We start from the raw sequence: 13,625 nt of genomic DNA, 5'->3' as shown, positions 1-13,625 counted from the left end.
ATAAAACAATATATACAGCCAGGTCTGTGGAGGTGAGAAAGCAGGATTTGAACTTCTGTCTCTATTCTCTAATTCTTTCACTTTTCACATGTAAAAATTAATGAATCACCATGAATGCGTTTGAGGAGAGAATGTCCGAAAGTGTTTACTAATATCCCCAATTTAAATAATCATTGCGAGCGTAGCCCAACCACCTGTTTTTACTTCAGCCCTGAATCTCTCAAAATGTTTTTAAGTTGTCTATTTCTAGTGACTTAAGCAGATAGTGTCACTTTGAGAGCTACTGGTTTCTTTATTTTTAAATAAAAACCTTAAGTGACAGGTGAGTAATGATAATCCCAGCTCTTACTGGTTTACTCTTCTTTGGTTTAATTTCTACCCTGTTCTGGTTTCAGGTCTGGCTGATCTTAATGTGCCCGTGATTTATTTTACTGTCCTGTACTTCAAATATTTACTACATGTACAGCAGTGCTCTTTAGACCCGAGGCGTCACATGCACACTCATATGTTCATTTCACTCCATCAAACCCAGCCCGCCGCCTTCACCTTGGTAACACAGCGGGCGTGATTTCCAGGCTACCGCGCAGATAAGACCTTCACCTCCGAGCTTTCCCTCTGCCTCCTGACGTCGGCCTCGGGATGATTAATCAAATTTAAAGCACCTGTTCCCTCTCTGTCAATACAGGATCATATTACACAGAACTGCAGTCATTGTGTTTAGGGAAGGTGGGGCATCTCCAGCGTGATAAGAGCTGCTGCACCTGCTCCACCACACATGCAGATGAGACAGGAGCTTTGTTCATCTGAATACCTCATCTGGTTAATTCCTGCAGTATTCAGATGGATGCATGTAGGCATTTAATTTGCCTACATGCAATAACAAGTACAGTTTCTTTTTTGTTTCAGAATGTTTTGGTGCATTTGGGAACAAAATACATTTCCACAGTTGCTGACTTCAGTCAAAACTGAACAAAGTGAACAGATGAATGTTTACAGTTTACTACAATGTTTAATGTTTGGCTTTAAAGCTGAATTTTCAATTTCTGGGACTGGATGTTTCGTACAAAAATGCCCCTTGAGTGTCGTAGTTAACTTCTCTCCTTTTGTTTTTCTTTCAACCTGTTATCAAAATCCAATTCTCTGGAACGCAGTTTCATGTCTAGAAAACAGCACTTATACTCTCACAACTTTAATGAAGCTAGCTGGTTTCTCATCAGGCTAAAATATCTTCCCAAAGTACCTCCTAAAACATGCGTTTGGAATTTACTTTTGCAATAGAAACAAAATAACAAAAGTATAAAAAAGAAAAAAATGAAATTAAAGTTTTAAATTTTAAAACTGGGGAATATATATATGCATATATATACAGACACACACTGTATAATTGGGTATCTTCTGATGTGTGCACAGATGTATTTATCACATACAAAATAAACCATATGCTCTTTTCTTTTCCTGCTAACCAAACCCTGGGCCGTAACGTCTCTCAGTATGTGACAGATGTCGGGCGAACAGACCCTCCTGGAAATTATATGAATATTACACAAAGGTTAATTTCACCCTCGGGTTTCCCCTTTTTTCACTCAGTGCTGTTTTCATCCAACAAGGTGCATTGTGGGGCCAATCTGCCTAATTATAGATGATGAAGGAGCCATTAGCTGCCTCAGATCACAGGGCGAGGACCAGAGATGCTTCATTGGCGGTGGAGGAATTGGGAAATTAGAACGCAGCGTTCTACTAATTCCTGTGGGACTCTTTGGTAATTATTGTGGAAAAGTGTTCCTTAACTGTCAGGTCACACGTTTTGTCCCTGTGTTTCCATCTCATTCAAATCTGAAGCGGCGGTTATTGAAATTCTTAAATTTTTCTTACTGTGTTTGTTGATTTTTGAACATATGAATATAAAACAAACACCCGATAATTACACAAACAGGGGTAGACAGCGGGATGAAAGCACAAAATATGAATAAATAACATTTTTAAAAATGGATAATTAAAAAAGGATCACCTCAAATATCAACACATCTGTCCCAGCGGGATGGGTCTGCAGAAGAGAATGATAAAAGTGACAACAAATATGTTTATGTTATCGGACAGAGCCAAAGTTTAGAGCCTGGTGTTACTATAATTCAGAAAAGAAAATACCTGAGCTTCTCTAGTTTAAGTGCTGCATCATTTCCCTCTACCACAGAGGAGGTTGTTTCAACTCATAAAATGTTTGTCCTTCTCTTTTTGTCTTAGAAATTATGTCTATTTACAGCTAATTTGTTTTGACAAATTTGAGGGACACTTATTTTCTACCTGGATTATGTGCAGCACACCAAGACAAAGTGCCAGGAGGCACCGGAGACTGGATATAGGCAGATATACCGGCAGATATCCTTCATGATTATGTTGATTAAAAAACATAATCCAAGTGGCAAAAGGTTTCTTTAAAACTTATTTACTGTTGCAAATTAGTAGAATATAGATTTCTACTAGACAGTTAATTTGTAGAGTAGAAGTAATTGTACATTTAGCTCCTGTTATAAGGCGAAACACCAAATATTGCCTTCATTTGATATTGCAATGGCTGTCCAAAGGTTTTCAAGGTTTAAGCTTTAAAATGCCGTGTCCGCATCTCATGTTTTAAAGAAAAATGTGTCATATGAATAAACACATACTTTAATGCAGTGTTTCCCACATATAGTCTTTACTTGGACAGGGCACCCAGGTATTTTAACGGCCGCCAAAGTATATTTGGTGACACAGAGAGAGATGTTATCTGTTTTTACGTTACAGGACGCAGACACGGTGGATGTTTTACAAGCATGGGCCAGGTAGAGCAACAGTGAACAGTACCAGTACAGATGTCATTCGGTACTATGCTGGTTTCGATAGGCTACGTCATTAACAAGTCTCCTCCACATAAAGTGCACCTGCTGCTGGGAAAAGAAAGTCAGCAGAGCAGACACATATAGGGAGTTACAGATAGGAAGAGGCGTGCAGAGTTGTGAGTGTGTATAAGTGTTGGGAAAGATTCAAGTAGTCAAGAAACACTAGAAAACCAAAATAAACAGGAGAATGAATTACAATTAAAATAACCTAGAAATAGAAATATACCCTGAAAAGATGTAGGGTTGACCAGAAAGTTTAAAGATGCAGAAGCCTTCCCTTTAGTCATTTGAGTTATACAATATAGATAATTAAGTCTTTTCAGTCAGCTGAATTCTGATGTGAAACATCTCAGCCTCAAGGCGCATCTACTTTAGGTTGGCTAATGCCTAGTAGTCTTTTTTTTTTAAATTTTCCGACCACCTGTAAAAGGTTGGTTGTTGATATTCAGTTAGTTTCATTCAGCACATATTTCAGAAGCGTAAGATTTGGCAAAACCTTACTTTAACATTACAGACTATAAAGGTTCCAGTGGCAGGCAGATTAAGTGCTTCAAAGAAAGCTGGTTCCTTCCTCATCCTGTGATATTCAAAATCCCCATCATTATGTAATGCTTTTAGTGGGTTAATACTTCCATGCATTTGATATATTATTACATTTTCAGAAAATGGCACCAGTCATTTTTGCCTTCCAGATTGCTTTACTTAAGAAAAAACACTAAATTGGACTGTTTTCTCTCTCTGTGTTTCTCTCAGGCACCGTTTGCTCTCAGCCTTATCAGCAGAAAGTTAACCATGGAGCCAAAGGTCGCCATTAATGCCAGGATTGTGGTGGTGGGGGCGTCAGACACAGGTTTATCTTTCCTTGAGGCGCTTTGTTTCTGGTGAGTCTTCCTCACAAGCTCCCCATTGCCATTTTTCTCCCAGATTTGCCGAAGACTATGTATACTATGGCCTTTTTCTGAATTACTAGCAGCAGTGACAAATAATGTCACATTTATCTCTGTAGTCACGGCTGGATTAACCTTTTAAGGGGCCCTGGGGCACAATTTGCTGTAGGGCCCCTATTGACACCCCCACACACACACACCTCTCACCATCTGTGCATTGTGTGTATACCCTGCCATCGCCAAGTTCCCATCAAGGACACAGCACACAGCAGACTATACATGGCAGATTCATTATGTTCCCGAACACTCAGATACCGGCCAGTTCTCCTATGCTGCAGAGTTTTCTGTGCGTCAGTTAGTTTGTGGTAATATTCTTTATTTTCATCTCATTGCCTTCAAATTCCATGAAAAGACTAAAACCAGCGCTGAATGTGTCTACTAGCAAGTACTGAGTGTGTAGCAAACACTGTTGCACTGGGAGACATCACCACGAACACACACTGTAGTTTATTCTGATTCAGCCTCACATACACCGTCCTGCTGCACCAAATACTCACTAGACCACCAAATGTGGATTCATCCGCCGCTGAAAATAGTCCCCAACAAATGCTTCCTGTTTCTTTCTGTTTGAGTAACGGTTGTTAAAAACTACAAAGGATTTTTAATACATGAAACTAGAAAGGCGTGACCTTCAGTAGGAACCAGTGGGCTTGGGGCTTGAGAGTGACAGACAGGGAAGTCGGAAAAACTGTGACACACTGTTGGTCTGGGTCTTTTCATGGGATTTGTGGATGATAAGAAAAATATAACACTAGTAACACCAGCCTTATCTATAATTTGCTAGTAAACACAGACAAGTGGTAAAGAGCACAGAGACGATGCAGGAGGTATAATAGACAGCTTGCAGCTGTTATAATGTTTATCACACATTCTGTATGTAGAGAAATACTCCAGAAACCCTGAACCCAACCAGAGCAGTCCGACACTAAAGCTTCCTTTCATTTCTTTATCGTCTTTTACTCCGGGAATCCAATCTCTGTAAATGTCACTTGACTCCGGGTCGGGCGTCTTACATGTTTGCCTTCGTCCTGGCTTTGTGAGATTAACTGCTCCGGCAGATAATAAGAAGCGCGGGGCTGCTGATTCAGAACCGGGCGATAGCTGCCAGGCAACCAGGGTCGTTGTTTTGTGCGAGTGAGAACTCATAGCTCTCTGAGTTGGCAAGGCTGGCACGGCGGTGATGGCGGGGCGGGTAGCACGCAGCTGTCTGCGGCCTGGCATTCAGCAGGGCCAGTGCTGGCCCCCTTTAATTAGCCACTCCACTGTTTCCCCCCATCAGGGATCTGCTGCAGCGATCTGTGTTTGCTGTCACTAATGAGTTGACTAATGAGGCAGTTAGTGTCCGCTGAACTAATGGTGAGGCGGTGATGCATTGAGAGGGTGAATGATGGGTCAGTTTCGGCCTGCTGGGGCCCCCCTTATCAGCCCTGCCCAAACGTCCATCCCCCTTCACTCCCCCACCCAAACACAGCTTTCCATGTGCTCATTGAATCCATCCCAGCAGCACCAGCACCACCCCTCCAACTCCATTACTGGCTGGGATGGGGTCAGACAGATAAAGAGCTCTGCGGCAGCTCGGCCCTCTGCTCGCTGCGGTCAGGCTGCAGGGTCAGCACGGCCGTCTGTCACCGGCTGATAACAGAGCAAATCCAGGGCTTCTGATTCAGTCACATCCAGACACCAATAATGGGCCTTAATGCCTCAGTGCTGCGGCATAAATCCACCTTCTGGCACAGATTAACAAGGAAAGTTTGACTGCAGTCATTGTCTGATGGATGATTATTATTATTATTTGCATGCTCATGTCAAAATCAAGGATCAAACCACTGGTGACACAAAGGTTGGTAATGACAGTTATGGATTCTTTACTTGATCCAGCTGGAAACTCTGGTCTGATCGATAAATCTGTAGGTTTCACTGGGGAAAAAAATCCTCATCATTTTCATACATGCTTATTTTGCTGCTCTCTACAAGTGAGTAATATAACTTGTAAAGAAACAATTAGTCAATTAAGCCATTAGTCTTTGAAAGAAATATAGCCCAAGTTTTAATCCTTTAAGTTATTTAACAAACAAAAATGCCCCAAATTTGCTGTCTAATGTGAGAATCTGCTGTTTTTCTCTATTTTTATATCATTGTAAAATGGATATCTTTGGGTTTTAGACACCAAGCAGTTTGAGGACGTCAGCTTTGGCTCTGGCTTTGGGAAATCTTCATTTTCTGCAGCTTAATTGATAATGAATACCAGTGTTAGTTGCAGCCGTTAGACTATTACGATATCAAATATAATAGTTCCTTTACTGGGAATTTTATTTGGAAACTGTTAAAATAATCAGATGTTTTTAATCCAGTGATTTAAATACCTGACAAATCATTAGATTGATTCCAAAATCCTGTAAATGCAATATTACCATAAAGTAGTTCTTCTCATCAATTTGCAAAATTCTTCCCCAAATCTCTGCTGGTTGCAAATTTCTATCCTCTCATTCAGTATAACCCCATATTGTATATATAATATAACCTCCCACCGTCATCGTGGTAGGTTATACTACCGTCATCCAAACTATACCCAGTCAGTTTACCAGCGTGTTGGTGTCTGGTGATGCAGATCTGTGGCGGTGGGCGTTAATTTAGCGGTAAGCCGAGATAAAAACAGCAGGAGACGATCAGAGGCGTCTGTGTGATAAGGCTGAACACTGCGAGGTACACACTCCTATTCACTGGACGAAGGAGCAGGAGCTGCTGTTATCAGCTGTGTAATGTCCTGTAGGCCACCATAAAAGAGGTTATTTGCATCACAAGAGATGTTGTATATTGTAGACAGTAAAAACACAAGAGGTAGGAGGGCTCAGGAACTACAAAGACATCCATAGACTAAAGAACTTCCAACTGAGAAGATCCCAATCACTGATTAAACAAATAAAATTTTTTATTTATGTTTAAATGTCGCATCTTTCAGCAGAATGACTCTCAGACAATTCAACTGTGTTTGAGTTTTACTGAAGCAACATTTCTAATTATGGATTCACTACTTTTTCTAGAGCTTTCCACTGCATCTGATGGTCTTTTTTAATGTCAAACTACTTTTTCTAAGATCAGGAAGGAACTTACACACTCAATAGTTTGGTGTAGTTGATTTTACATTATGTTAGGGGAGGCAAAAAGTCACACACATCTACAAAAAATGTCAAGGATGACACAATGAAATCCCAAGATTTATTTCTATTGGCATCATCCTACATCCAGCAAACCAATAAAATATTATAAATATGTACATTATCCCCACTCAAATCAAACCCTTTCAATCAGTAATAAATAAAAATATTCTATACAAAAATTAAGAACAGAAATTAGTTTTTATTTGCGATACAGGAAACAGCTTGACAAAGTGGTGCAGTCTGAATCCATTTTCCAAATTTACACCATTAGACTCCTTTTACCTAACTAACCATGTTTTTAACATCCTCCTATATGAAAAGTATACGAATGAGGACAGGCTGGTTCTGTAAGATCACTGACTTATTTATTGTTATATCTTTGTTTGCATTAAGGTTTTAAAGTTTGCTTAAAGTCATTTTATGTATTTACTTCCTTTTTTATGTCTCAGTGAGGTCCTGTGATATCCTGAGGTTTCTGTTTTGTTTATGTAATGTGATCTCACCAAAGTGTAACCGGCTACCCCCGAGTACATACTGCACGGTCCTGACTAAAACCGGCTACCTCGGGCTAATAGTCCTGGTCTAATAGGCCAGGATAAGAGAAATGGCCCGTGTGTGCTGTCTGCAACGCCTTTAAACTTACTTTCTTAACAAAAGCTTGTCCTGTTATCCACCTCACCCAGCATCTGTATGGTTGTGCTCTCTCCACTCAGACTACAGTCTAACAAACATTGTAGACAACGAAATAAATCTGTCAAGGACAATAACTTGCTAATCGTTTTAGTTTTTTAGGATCTAATTAAAATAAATTCTGTTCAGTCCATATAAAGAGAAAACATCTTGCAAGCCATTCCTTGATCTTACTTTACTCCTGAATGGCAACACTAGTAGTATTTGCAGCAATAGCAGCTAATACTTAAAGATTTCAAGGGCCAAACATCTTTCATGTATAGCACATCGCTATAAGAGTTTTATTTCATATTCTTTGTCTTCCTCTTGACATGGCTGACATTAGTCAGGCTTTCTAAATGCTGCTGCACATCAGTGGATGAAGCAGGAAGTTGTTTTAGAAATTGAAGTTGTCCTTCCCCAGAAAACATTCCTCTCACATGGTGTACTGTATGTATTCAATGTGTTGCGTGGAAAGGCTCTCATGCTTTTCAGTGTTGTTTGTTCTCTCATAGCCCTCACCTGAGGTTCAACAACCTGACCCTCATTTCAACACATGGTTTCCTCAGCGACTACAACCACAAGGACATCGGATTTCTGTCCACAAGGTGAGCCAGTGGAACAACATTAGGCATGAAAATGGAAAATCATGTTTTGGCACGTTGTATTACCTATTGGATACAGTATTTCTCAACATACTGTGAAAGTGCTCTAAAAATATCTAAGCTGTGTAATTGTTACCTATGCTCAGGAGGTCATGTTTTCAGTGCCGTGTGTTTGTCAGCAGGATTATGGAAAAATTACTTGCCCGATTTTCTTGAAACACGGTTAAGTGGTGCAGCGTGGGCATTTTGGAGCAGATCGAAATCACGCGGCAGATTCCCAAATCATTTTTCACTTTCGTTAACATTGCGAGATAGGTCGCTTGTGAGCTGAGATGATGAGGCTCAACCATATTTCAACTTACTGTAATTCTAATACTTTTGTAAAAACTGTATATCCAGACATATATCGTGGTTACGCTTGCAGATTTGCATATCATAGAAGATGGGGCTATTGCAGGGGTCGGCAAATAAGTCAAGCCGCTACATGGAGGGCCAGAACAAAGTCAAATCATTTCAAATCCTTGGATACTCGTGTGCACATTTAGCTCAGTCGGTACTGTGTGAAGTTTGCATGTTCTCCCCGTGTCTGCGTGGGTTCTCTCCGGGTGCTCCGGCTTCCTCTCACCATCCAAAGACATGCAGGCTAGGTGAATTGGTGTCTCTAAATTGTCCTTAGGTGTGAGTGGTTGTCTGTCTATGTGTTGCCCTGCGATGGACTGGCAACCTGTCCATGGTGTACCCTGCCTTTCCCCCCCCTATTCTTTTTCTCCCTTGTTAAACAAATTGATTACACTTTTGCACATGCTCACAATAAAGCTTGTGCTGCAGTGTGGTCCTGGCGTTGGATCCTCATTCATTAACCTATAACCTTATTTTCATTTCCCTGAGGAAATTTAGGGTTTACTGACTGCTTTTTCAGAGGTGTGTCAAGCAGGCCAGAGACTCTTTTGAATGTCCTTCAGATCTCTTCAAGGTAAAAGCTCTCAATAAACTCGACATAAAGCATTGCTGCAAAAAACACTCTGCCGCTTTTATTTTGGAGGCACAATCACTGAAGAGGAAGTGATTGTGGGAATAAATGTTGTCATGACTGAGATCTGTTTCAGCACCAGCCGCCATCAATTTTTTTATTTTTATATTTTTCTGCTATCAAAGCAATCTGTCCGTGGGCCAGATATCATTGCTGGCAGGCCGGTTCTGGCCCGCGGGCCGCCTATTGCCGACCACTGCTTTGGCAGAGGTCTGCGCTCTCCAAGTGCCCTACTAGTTTTAGGTGTAATAAACTCAAGTCATCATTTACAAATACATTAATTCACTTCAGAGTTTAATAAGTTGCCTAGTTTTTGCTTTAAATTCATGAGTGCACCAAACTAATAGCTATACAATATGGTGTAAATCTATCCTGAATGATTTCCAGATTTAAGAAATCTGAGCAACACGTTTCTCCTGCATTCACTGATAAAATAGCAAGACAAATAGAACAAGACTAAAAGTCTACATCCAAGCTAGCGGCTCTGCTAACATTAGCAAGTTAATATACTGATGGTTAGCGTGTATAGTGTTTACCATGTTAACCATCTCATAGCTCTCATGGTGGGGTTAGAGCAAAAGTCAGATGACCTCCAAAGTCTGCAGGGTTCATCATCTGGTAAACCCACATGTCTGTAGAACATTTTGTACCAACAAATGTTGAAGATGTTGAGAAACTGCACTGGAAAAGTGAATACTGACCTGTCAAAGGACCAATGGAGACTGTCTGGAGAGAAAAAAAGTTGTTGTGATATTTCAGTCTGCACCAAAGTGGAGGACCGACCGAGAGCCATGCATTATAATCTTTCTGCTTATTGCGATTAATAAAAAATCTAAATAAAAATCAATAGTGAGCAGTGAAAAAGTACAATGGTAGTTTTAGGACATTGTGAAAAAAGTTCCCAGCAGAATCAAAGTTTCTCAATCTACTCAGTCCTCTTCCCTCCCCTGCAGTCACGCATACAGCAGCCGAGACTTGGCCCAGGTCCCTCTGCATTCCTGCGTTAACGTGGTGACTGGGAAGATGGTTGGCATCAACAGGAAGTCCAAATACGTCCTTGTGTGTGGTGGTGGGAATGTGCCCTACGATCACCTCATCCTGTGTACAGGCCTGCAGTACCAGGTGAGACAGTGAGACACTGGGGTGACATGATCAACACTTTTGGCCTTTTAATCTGAGCTGTCTATAAGACAGCAGGTTTGTCACAATAGGGCTGTCAACACGCCTCGCTGCAATGCAGATGATACGTTGAATCAGTCCCATGATGCCTTGAGAGCTCAGTAGGGATTTCTGGTTTCCCATAAAGGCTCTCTGAATACCAAATACAGCTGAAGTAACTAAAACTACAGTCAGGTGCATATTTGGGGATGAGGGTTAGTGTATAAAATATGGAAATGTGCTCCCCTCAATAAGATGTGTCATCAGATCTCTCCAAAGAGAGCAAATGTGTGCAACTTTACTGCCAACTAAATTCTGTATGTCAGTAAAACTATGCCAACATTAATTATCCCATTCATCTATCCTTTAGCAGTACTACTTCTACGCTATGATTCATTATATTTGTTTAGGGTCAGAGCTGTTTATAAGTGTTTATAAGACACTTTGGGTGTCATCATTGTCTGAAATGTACATTATAATCTTTATATCTATGTGTGCCATGTGATGCTGTAGGTGCCCTGTCCGACTGGTGTGGATGTGAGCCAGCCCGTCACAAACAGCCAGCTGCAGGCTCAGTCCGCTCACCGCAGATACTCCGGTCCCGTCCCATCCAACCTCTTCACCCTCAACGACCTCTACGACTGCATGGCTGCTCGCCGCTGGCTGTGTGCCAACTTTGTGGAGCTGGAGGGTAATTGAACACACACAGTTGTTTTTCCAGTACTTTATGGGACATGATATTGACTTACATTCATTCCCCGGAGACTTACCTTCACCATAACCAAAACAATAACCACTACTAAAGCTTAACCCTTAACCCACCCATAAACCAAGTCCAAGTCCACATTTGGAAGGTGAGTCCCCACAACATGAGTAATACCCACCCCCACACACGCACACACAGAACCTAATATGAATCTGTAGTAGTATGTCATTACTGTCAGTCAGCGCTGAAGTGCCCCAGTATAATTAGCAGCTAATTAGCTGCAGAGAAATCTTTCATCTCTGTGAATCAGGTCGGCCTCTTCCATCCTTTTTCCATTATCATATCACTTTCTGAGAGCCAGGCTTTTCAGAGCGGGAAAAAACACAGTGTCATTAAGCAAAATGAATCTGCTCTCTGAAGGAATTGTGCAGTGATCTAGAGTGGGGCTTTTATACATACTAATTAGTTGATCCCAGTCATAAAGGAAAACCATTAATAAATGCAAATTGCTACAACAGACTCAAGCAGATACCATGTTTATTTCCATATTTTAATAATAACAGCAGAAAGAAACAGAGAGTAAATGTAAATTTTAGCCTTAGACTAAAGCAGAGTGCAGTCTTTTTTGTTCTGTCTCTTTTCTTTTTGACAACAAATACCAGGAAAATACCAGATATAGAAATATGTTGTTTTCTCTCAGTGCTTTCTGACTTCTCTACCCCGTTTGTTGCTCTCAGCCCCAAGAACCGTGGTTCTTACTGAAGTCAAATAGTGCGTTTGTTAGTTTTCAGCAGAGGATTAATCCACATTTGGTGTTCTAGTGTGTATTTATTTTGGGATTGAGCAAGAGCTTCTTGAAAAGACAAAACAAAAAAATAAGCGCTGCTGATGCTCTGGTAGGAAATTCCCTAAAACGTCAAGGCACGTTCCTTTGTGAAGGCTCAAGGCCTTTATTTTAGTGGCTACATGATTAAAAACAGAACCAGCCCATATTGACTGCATACCCGTCAACCTCAGGAGCCTGATAAAGCTTTTTAACTTTTGTACCTGAACAAAGCGGTGCGCCTTGACGTTTTTGGGGAATTCAGTCCCTTCTTTTTTGTAGACATAAAAATGTACATTTTCTAGTAGTAGACGGAGTAAAGAGATGAAGTGAGCCGGGTACTATAGATTTATTGACGAGTAGCTTTGTGTTCTGCTGGCCTTGATGGTTCAGTAGCAGCAGCAGAGCTCTTCTCCTTCAGCACCATGGACAGAGACACTCAACAGTTGCCCGTAAAAGCTGTGTTTATTAACTCTACTACTCTATTATTCCAACTGCAGTGTACTTAGATTATTAACTAATGTAAAAGTACCAATACATCACTGTAAAAATACTCGATTACAAATAAAAGTCATGTATTCTAAATACATAAGTACAGAAGTATTATCAGCAATGAGTGCTTATAGTATCAAAAGTAAATCAGAAATACTTATAATTATTATTTAAAGTTCTGCTACACAATCTGTATTCATTTTTTGGACTTCTCTAATATGGATAATTGTAAATCTTTAGGCCTCAAAGTTATTTTATTGAAACTATCTGAGAAGGTTAGACGGAGAAGGTGTCTTTTGGCAGTTAAGGAGTTTTATTCTCTTTGCAAAACAAATAACACTACAGCCAACAAATCCAACTAAATACATCAAGTAGTCAGTTGGCCTTGTTTGTTGTTCTCTGCCCTGTAGAAGGCGGCCTTCTACAGGGCAGAGAACAACAAAGAGACAAAAATATATACTCTTCTGTCTTGTACTTACATGTGAAAGGAGATTCAAGATTCAGAAAACCGAAAACACTAACAGAGGGTTCATACATATGCAAGGAAACAGGTCATTGAGTAGACATGGATGTTATTGGATGGAAGGTCCCGTTGGCAGAAACCTTCCCGCTGCTGTGGACGGGGGAGAAAGCGAGCACTCAGTATAGCTCTCTCCCAGCAGCAAGATCAGCACCTTGGAGAGCGCCGCTGCACCAACTACACACTGTGTTTTAATAAGAGTTCAACTTTATTGTCTCTTGAGGGAGAAAACTGGATTGAAGACTGCATAAGAGTAGAGATGCCAGCAAAGAGTAGTTTTAGTCATTGTGGTATCAAAAAAAGTTTATTATAGTTGAAAAAAATGTTTGTAGTCCCTTCAAGCTACACACACAGAACTTAACAGATAATTAAATGTGTGTTAAAATATGGTAACATATAACATATGAAACAGTCTCCATCTTGGCTTTAGCATCACTGATGTAAAACACATAGTGCACCTCCTCTCATCTAGCCGGAGTCTTACGCTGACAGCTCGGACCGCCCGCTGAGTGCTTGATCCGTGATGTTGATGGGGCAGGTCTCTGTACAGATGTGGGCACAACAGTTTCTGATTTCTGTTGCTTGGCACAATTGCTGATAGTGTGTGACAGCTAGCTTCCCCTAACCACAAAAGCCACAAG

The 13,625-nt window shown here is 40.7% G+C and overlaps 1 protein-coding gene across 3 annotated transcripts in view; it reads left to right on the top strand.

The window, feature by feature from the left end:
- cfap61 (cilia and flagella associated protein 61) overlaps positions 1-13,625 on the top strand; it is a 36,464-nt gene that overhangs the window by 13,193 nt on the left and 9,646 nt on the right. For all 3 annotated transcript variants that reach the window (XM_046061556.1, XM_046061557.1, XM_046061555.1), the window contains exons 16-19: positions 3,630-3,757; positions 8,166-8,258; positions 10,239-10,407; positions 10,957-11,134. In XM_046061556.1, the coding sequence (XP_045917512.1) occupies positions 3,630-3,757; positions 8,166-8,258; positions 10,239-10,407; positions 10,957-11,134 (568 nt within the window). The remainder of the gene's footprint in view (positions 1-3,629; positions 3,758-8,165; positions 8,259-10,238; positions 10,408-10,956; positions 11,135-13,625) is intronic.

This window comes from Micropterus dolomieu, linkage group LG10, assembly GCF_021292245.1.
Source record: "Micropterus dolomieu isolate WLL.071019.BEF.003 ecotype Adirondacks linkage group LG10, ASM2129224v1, whole genome shotgun sequence".
Classification (NCBI taxonomy): Eukaryota; Metazoa; Chordata; class Actinopteri; order Centrarchiformes; family Centrarchidae; genus Micropterus; species Micropterus dolomieu.
The sequence above is the reverse complement of the archived record's forward strand: the minus strand, read 5'-3'. Positions and strand labels throughout refer to the sequence as shown.